Genomic DNA, 8,407 nt, shown 5'->3' on the forward strand with positions numbered 1-8,407 from the left:
CCTGTCTCAGTGCGCTGGTCTGTGGTACGGGAGCGCTGGTGTTTTCGGCTGGTATACAGGGCCTGTCTCAGTGCGCTGGTCTGTGGTATGGAAGCGCTGGTGTTTTTGGCTGGTATACTCGGCCTGTCTCAGTGCGCTGGTCTTTCTCCTCTTTAATGGCTGTTGATCCGGGTGATGAATCGCCTGCCTCTGCTGATTGGTTATCTACTTTAATTGTCTTTCCTGGTTAACGCTTTGGAATTCTCAGAATGGAGCATGCATACACACACACACACACACACACACACACAAAACACACGCAAAACGCACACACACAAAACGCACGCACACAGACCACACAAAACAACCAAAGCACACACACACACACACACGCATTTTGCTGTGGTGATTGCGCTTTGTGTTTCAGAGCAGTGTTTGGGTTAGGGATTCGATTTTTTGATTAGAGGTGTGATTTATTGGTGTGGCTTGCATGGTTGAGGATGGTTTGTGATGTGTAAGAGCAGGGTTTGTTTGGTCATGTTTGGTAATGCTTGGTCAAGTTTGGTCATGTTTGGTAATGCTTGGTCAGGTTTGGTCATGTTTGGTAATGTTTGGTCAGGTTTGGTCATGTTTGGTCATGTTTGGTAATGCTTGGTCAGGTTTGGTAATGCCTGGTCAGGTTTGGTCAGGTTTGGTCATGTTTGGTCATGTTTGGTAATGCTTGGTCAGGTTTGGTAATGCCTGGTCAGGTTTGGTCAGGTTTGGTCATGTTTGGTTGGGTTTGTGGTTTTAGTGACCGAGGCAGGGGGGCTGCTCACTGTCCTGGCGCATTCCGATACCTGACCCTGTCGGGTAAGGGTGGTCTGTCGTCATGGATTCAGCACAGAAGTTTGGTTGCAGTAGTTGTGTTTCTATGGAAGAGTATTGCCCCCCATCCCCATCCTGAGTCCTCTGTCAGTGGGGGGGTTATTTAGAGCGGCTGTTTGGCAAAGCAGTCCTCAACCTTCACTTCCTGTCAGATGGTTGCAGGTTTGAATCCTGGATGAGATGATGCTGAAACGTGTCACTTCCCTCTGTCCTCCCTGCTGGATGACAGGAGAGGCGGGGCATTCTCGCCCTGGGGCTGCAGCGGGGCACAAACTCCCTCTGTGGTTCACTCTTTCAGTGTTCCGCTTTCACTCTGTCAGTGTTCAGGTTTCACTCTTTCAGTGTTCCGCTTTCACTCTGTCAGTGTTCAGGTTCCACTCTTTCAGTGTTCAGGTTCCACTCTTTCAGTGTTCCGCTTTCACTCTTTCAGTGTTCAGGTTTCACAAAATTTTATTAAAACAGTTAGCAAAATGTAATGAAATCATTATCAAAAGTGTTCACTGGTTCCACAGGTTTTCTTTCGAATGGAAAATGCACTTTGTCATTTTCTAATTGGAAATAATGACCGCATTACTGGCTTCGACCATCAGCCAGCATTAGACTATGTAAACATGCATGCGTTCATATGAATCTGATTGTAAAGGTTGTGAGATCTTAAAAGAATTATGATCTTTCACTTGAAATTCAAATGCAGTATTTTACTGTATCAAAAATACAGCAACATTGTAGAGGTAAATCCCCACGGTGAATCTTGGGCTGAGCGTTGTTAGCAAAAGCGTGTGAAGGTGATTCTCTTTCTCGCCCCCTGGGGGTGACATGATGAATTGCATGGAAGCAGAACTGGTGATAGACACACAGACACACACACACACACACAGCAGGAACCAGTCCTCTACTGGACTGGAGAATAGTGTGTTTTTTGGTGGTTTTATTTATTTCTGTTTTTATTTATTGTAGTGTTCCTCTGCAGAAAGCTGTTAGCTGTGCAGTAAAATACTCGCTTAGTGTGAGCAGTATTCCCCTTTCTCTTATTTATCTTTTTTTCTTCCTGCCTACTCAGGATTGGCCCTTTGATGATGGTGCCCCGCCCCCTAACCAGATCGTTGATGATTGGCTGAACCTGCTGAAGACCCGGTTTAGGGAGGAGCCAGGCTGCTGCATCGCTGTGCACTGTGTGGCTGGACTGGGCCGGTGAGCTGGGGGTCCAGTCTTAGAGCTTACTGCAGTCTGCTGCTCTTTAATGTACCGCTCCCTCTCTCCTCTCTCTCTCTCTCTCACTCTCTCTCCTCTGTCTCTCTCTCTCTCTCTCTCTCTCTGTCTCTCTCTGCCTCCCTCTCTCCCCTGTCTCTCACTCTCTCCTCTGTCTCTCTTTCCCTCTCTCTCTCTCTCTCTCTCACTCTCTCCTCTGTCTCTCCCTCTCTTCTCTCTCTCTCCTCTGTCTCTCTTTCCCTCCCTCTCTCTCTCACTCTCTCCCTCTTCCCTCTCTCTCTCTCTCTCCTCCTCTCTCTCTCTCTTCTCTCTCTCTCCTCTCCTCTGTCTCTCCTCTCTCTCCTCTCTCCTCTCTCTGTCTCTTCCCTCCCTCTGTCTCTCATTCCTCTCTCCTTCTCCTCTCTCTCTCTCTCCTCTCTCTCTCCTCTTCTCTCTCTCCTCTCTCCTGCTCTCTGCTCTCTCCTGTCTCTCACTTCTCTGCTCTCTTCCCTCCCTCTCTCTCTTTCTCTCTCTCTTGCTCCTTCCGCTCTCACTCTTTCTCACTTTCCTCTCTCCCTCTCTCATTCTGTTCTCTCTCTCTGTCTGCTTCATGCATGCATCGTACGGTCAGTAGTCTCTCAGTTTTAATATGCTTTTATTGGCCTGATAGTTGCTTCAGTATAAACCCAGCTCTGTAAATGTGGATAAGAGCGTCTGCTAAATGCCAGTAATGTAATGTAAACACATTTAGCACTGAACAACGCTAAAGGCTAGGAACAAATGAACCGTAGCTATACATGAAAACAACAACTGTGAATTGTGATTGATAAATACTAATGGAAAGTAATAATAAAGTACAAAAACATAAAAATCTAATCCTATATTAATGCATAATAAAGTAAAAAAAAAAAAAAATATTTGGACATATTTTAGTGATCAGGTGATCCACCCACGGTCCCTCAGCTGTGTGCTGTGCTGCCCCTCCTCTGCTCTCCTAAGGGGATGGGGCCTGGACTTTCCGGATTGTGGGCATTTCTGATTGATTTTAGTAAAATATTTATTCTCTCTCTGTCCCCCCTCTCTTCCCCCCCCTTCCCCCCCCCAGAGCGCCGGTGTTGGTGGCGCTGGCTCTTCTGGAGTGTGGGATGAAGTATGAGGACGCGGTTCAGTTCATTCGCCAGTAAGTCCCCGTCACTCTGCGTTCTGGTGGAAACCCGCACAGGTCTGGCAACCCTCACGTAGACCCTGGAAGTGGACGCGAGGACTGATAACGTTTCAGGATTCAGAGGTTTTCTTATTCAGATTGACTTGAACTGCTTACACCTGGGTGTGTGCTGGGTGATGCTCACCCTGCTTTAAGGTTCTAACAGCAGTGTCTCACCTGGGAATCAAACCTGCAACCTCAAAATTCCAATCCACTTTTCTGATCTGGCAACCCAAATGCAGCCTTACACTAGAATAGTGTACACCTGGCCCTGACACCCCCCCCAGTTAGTATAGTGTACACCTGCTCCTGACCCTTCTCTCTCTCTCTCTCTCTCTCTCTCTCCCACCCTCCCTCCCTCTCTCACTCTCTCTTTCCTCCTCCCTCCTTCCCCCCCCCCACAGGAAGCGGCGCGGGGCCTTTAACTCCAAACAGCTGCTGTACCTGGAGAAGTACCGGCCCAAAATGCGTCTGCGCTCCAAAGACGCCCTCGGCCCCAACTGCTGCGTTCAGTAAGACCTGAGCCTGGACAGACAGACCGACAGACAACTGCTGCGTTCAGTAAGACCTGAGCATGGACAGACAGACGGACAGACAACTGCTGCGTTCAGTAAGACCTGAGCATGGACAGACAGACTGACAGACAACTGCTGCGTTCAGTAAGACCTGAGCCTGGACAGACAGACAGACAGACAACTGCTGCGTTCAGTAAGACCTGAGCATGGACAGACAGACTGACAGACAACTGCTGCGTTCAGTAAGACCTGAGCCTGGACAGACAGACAGACAGACAACTGCTGCGTTCAGTAAAAGCTGAGCCTGGACAGACGGGCAGACAGACAGATAGACAGACAGACAGACAGACAACTGCTGCGTTCAGTAACAGCTGAGCCTGGACAGACGGACAGACAGGACGACAGACAGACAGGCGGACAGACAGGGCGACGGACAGACAGCTGCTACGTTCAGTAAAAGCTGAGTCTGGACAGATGGACGGACAGGACGACGGACAGACGGACAGGAAGCTCAGAAACAGGCTAGCGCTAGCTCCACATGTCAAACGGAGTCCGGGGGAAGAACAGCACATCTGCAGCGGCATCTGTGGACTCACAGTCAGAGCACATAGGAAGGGCTCAGCCAATGGGCTCGCATTTCAAAAATTAAAAAAATCCTGCCTGGTTCCCGCTGTCCAATCATGGGCCAGAGTCTTTAAAAACACAAGTCCCCACTGGGTGACCAGTGTCCAATCATGGGAGAGCTTGTATTTAGCACAGAGGAGGATGCTGTAAAAGCCTGTAACTGTGTGCAAGCCTCATTAATGTTGTGAAGGATTGCATTATGATTTTATTATTGTTTTTGTTTTTTGTATTATGAATGGTCCCGAATCTGCCTGAGGGTGGAGTGTATAATCCATTCATTTCTGATTTCTGTGCACCCTGATACATACACACACACACACACACACACACACACACATGCCCGCACGCGCGCACACATGCACGCACACACACTACACACATACACACTCAAGCACCCACACACATACATGTACACACAGATACATACACGTGCACACACGTACGCATACATGCCCACAAATGCACGTACACACACACACACACACATACACAAACACGCACACACATTTTTGTGTAAGTCTTTGGGGAGAGTGGGTGTACATGGAGAGAAACTACAAAGCAGTAGCCATTTTACAACTCTTGTCATTTTATTTTATTTTTTTAAATCACGGGACTTGTAATTTTTTGTACAGACAAAAGTTCCAAACTGTCCTGTTAAATGCAGCTGTTTTTTTGTATGCAGTTTCCTGAAGTCACTTTGAACACACAGCGCTTCTGTGCGTCTGTCTTCTCACTGTGTACCCTGCTCTCACCATACACTGGAGTGCAATATCAGCTCTGTGTGAGTCCAGCTCCCTAAGCCCCTCCCCTTCCTGTGACTGTCAGCACTTCCTGCCCCCTACAGGAAGTGACATGGTTAATGTTAGGTACTAGTCCTGGATGTGAAACGCTGGCTTGGCGTGAGCGTTTCCCGTCTTTTCTGCGTCCCTGGCGTCTCCACGCTCTCCTTCAGTTTTTACTTTTCAAATAAAATGAGTTTCCTCAACTTTTAAAACAGCACTGTGAGAAGCAGCTTCTGTCTGTGTGTGTCTGACACTGTCTCATTCTCTCTCTTTCACATGCATACACTCACACACACACTGACACACACACACGCGCACACACACACTCGCGCAGTGTCAGTATCACACACACACAGGATACACACGCAGAGGATACACACACACACGATACTTGCACACACACACAGGATACACGCACACACAATACACGCACACACACAGGATACACTCACACACACAGGATACACATGCACACAGGATACACACTCGCACACACACACAGGATACTTGCGCACACACACAGGATACTTGCGCACACATACAAGATACACACTCGCACATACACAGAATACACGCACACACACACAGGATACACACTCGCACACACACACACAGGATACACACTCGCGCACACACACACAGGATACACGCGCACGCTGCACTGAACAGCCTCTCTCTGGGAGCCCTTACTGTGCTGCTGAATTAAAGATGAGATGCACCGCTACCTGCCTGCACAATCTCTGCATCTCATTGTGTATCCAGCTGAGACAGCCTGATCCACACAGACTTGTGCAGTGTGCGGTTTATTAATGAACGAGTGCAGTGTGCGGTTTATTAATGAAAGACAGTGCAGTGTGCGGTTTATTAATGAAAGAGTGCAGTGTGCGGTTTATTAATGAAAGAGTGCAGTGTGCGGTTTATTAATGAAATACAGTGCAGTGTGCGGTTTATTAATGAAAGAGTGCAGTGTGCGGTTTATTAATGAAAGAGTGCAGTGTGCGGTTTATTAATGAAAGACAGTGCAGTGTGCGGTTTATTAATGAAAGAGTGCAGTGTGCGGTTTATTAATGATAGACAGTGCGGTGTGCGGTTTATTAATGAAAGAGTGCAGTGTGCGGTTTATTAATGAAATACAGTGCAGTGTGCGGTTTATTAATGAAAGAGTGCAGTGTGCGGTTTATTAATGAAGAGTGCAGTGTGCGTGTTATTAATGAAAGCAGTGCAGTGTGCGTTTATTAATGAAAGAGTGCAGTGTGCGGTTTATTAATGATAGACAGTGCGGTGTGCGGTTTATTAATGAAAGAGTGCAGTGTGCGGTTTATTAATGAAAGAGTGCAGTGTGCGGTTTATTAATGAAAGACAGTGCAGTGTGCGGTTTATTAATGAAAGAGTGCAGTGTGCGGTTTATTAATGAAAGACAGTGCAGTGTGCGGTTTATTAATGAAAGAGTGCAGTGTGCGGTTTATTAATGAAAGACAGTGCAGTGTGCGGTTTATTAATGAAAGAGTGCAGTGTGCGGTTTATTAATGAAAGAGTGCAGTGTGATGTTTAAGAGCTGCTAGCACAGAGCACTGATTAATAACCTGCAGCCCGCCATCTGAGGACAGACACCGAGCACCGAGTTCACTTACACCAAGCTCTGATTTCACTCACAAAGCACTGATTTCACTCACACCGAGCACTGATTTCACTCACACCGAGCTCTCATTTCACTCACAAAGCACTGATTTCACTCACAAAGCACTGATTTCACTCACACCAAGCTCTGATTTCACTCACAAAGCACTGATTTCACTCACACCGAGCTCTGATTTCACTCACAAAGCACTGATTTCACTCACACCGAGCTCTGATTTCACTCACAAAGCACTGATTTCACTCACACTGAGCTCTGATTTCACTCACAAAGCACTGATTTCACTCACACTGAGCTCTGATTTCACTCACAAATCACTGATTTCACTCACACCGAGCTCTGATTTCACTCACAAAGCACTGATTTCACTCACACTGAGCTCTGATTTCACTCACAAATCACTGATTTCACTCACACCGAGCTCTGATTTCATTCAAAGCACTGATTTCACTCACACTGAGCACTGATATCATTCACACCGAGCACTGATTTCACTCATACTGAGCACTGATTTCACATACACCGAGCACCGATTTCACTCACACAGATTTCAACCAGTTATTCTGGGATAACAAGAGCTTCCAGAACTCCATCTGTTCCTCATTCTGAAGAGGTTTTTGCTAATCACTCCTTTTACCCAATGTAAGACCCCCCCCCCCCCCCCCCCCCCCCAGGTGAATTAATAACTTTTAGTCAGGCTTAAGGTGACAGTTGCAAGTAAACCGTTTTACGTAAGCTGCTGAAATAAACATTTACATGATAAATGATGTTTGCCTGTTGGGCACCACGGTGCTGCAGTGTGGCTAACACTGTCAATAAGGTCCCAGTGTAATCTGAGGCCTTTCTGTGTGGAGTTTGCCTGTTCTCCCCGTGTCTGTGTGGAGTTTGCCTGTTCTCCCCGTGTCTGTGTGAAGTTTGCCTGTTCTCCCCGTGTCTGTGTGAAGTTTGCCTGTTCTCCCCGTGTCTGTGTGAAGTTTGCCTGTTCTCCCCGTGTCTGTGTGGAGTTTGCCTGTTCTCCCCGTGTCTGTGTGAAGTTAGCGTGTTCTCCCCGTGTCTGTGTGGAGTTTGCCTGTTCTCCCCGTGTCTGTGTGGAGTTTGCCTGTTCTCCCCGTGTCTGTGTGGAGTTTGCCTGTTCTCCCTGTGTCCACGTGGGTTTCCTCCTACAGTCCAAATGCATGCAGGTAGGCTAATTGGAGAGTATGAGTGTGTGCTTGAATGATGTATTTGCCATGTGATAGATTGCTGCTCCAGAGTCTATTCCTGCCTCCCGCCCAATGCATTCTGGGATAGGCTCCAACCCGCATTGCAACCCTGACCAAGAATAAATGGGTGAGGTACTGGACGGATGGATGTTTGCCTTTTCCAACGATAATGTAAGGTCTGGACCTGTTACCTAAGCCAAATACAGTATAATGAGGGGACCTTTTAATTGTTTAGAACTATTTTTATCTGCCCCCATCTGAAACTTCAATACCTCAAAAATAATAATTTTAAAGTAATAATCTGTGTTCCCCAGGTGGGCCACTAGGTGGTAGTGTTTGCCCTTGTTTGGGGCATGCAGCACCAGCGTGCAATCTTGAGCCAGCTGTTATGGCCGCTTCGCAGACCTGCC

The 8,407-nt window shown here is 47.4% G+C and overlaps 1 protein-coding gene across 3 annotated transcripts in view; it reads left to right on the forward strand.

Moving 5' to 3' along the window:
* LOC135238476 (protein tyrosine phosphatase type IVA 2-like) overlaps positions 1-5,373 on the forward strand; it is a 20,918-nt gene extending 15,545 nt beyond the window's left edge. For all 3 annotated transcript variants that reach the window (XM_064306399.1, XM_064306408.1, XM_064306418.1), the window contains exons 4-6: positions 1,907-2,037; positions 3,140-3,214; positions 3,643-5,373. In XM_064306399.1, coding sequence (XP_064162469.1) covers positions 1,907-2,037; positions 3,140-3,214; positions 3,643-3,754 — 318 coding nt within the window. In that variant the 3' untranslated portion in view covers positions 3,755-5,373. The remainder of the gene's footprint in view (positions 1-1,906; positions 2,038-3,139; positions 3,215-3,642) is intronic.
* The last annotated feature ends 3,034 nt before the right edge of the window (positions 5,374-8,407 follow it).

This window comes from Anguilla rostrata, chromosome 1 (genome assembly GCF_018555375.3).
Source record: "Anguilla rostrata isolate EN2019 chromosome 1, ASM1855537v3, whole genome shotgun sequence".
NCBI lineage: Eukaryota > Metazoa > Chordata > Actinopteri > Anguilliformes > Anguillidae > Anguilla > Anguilla rostrata.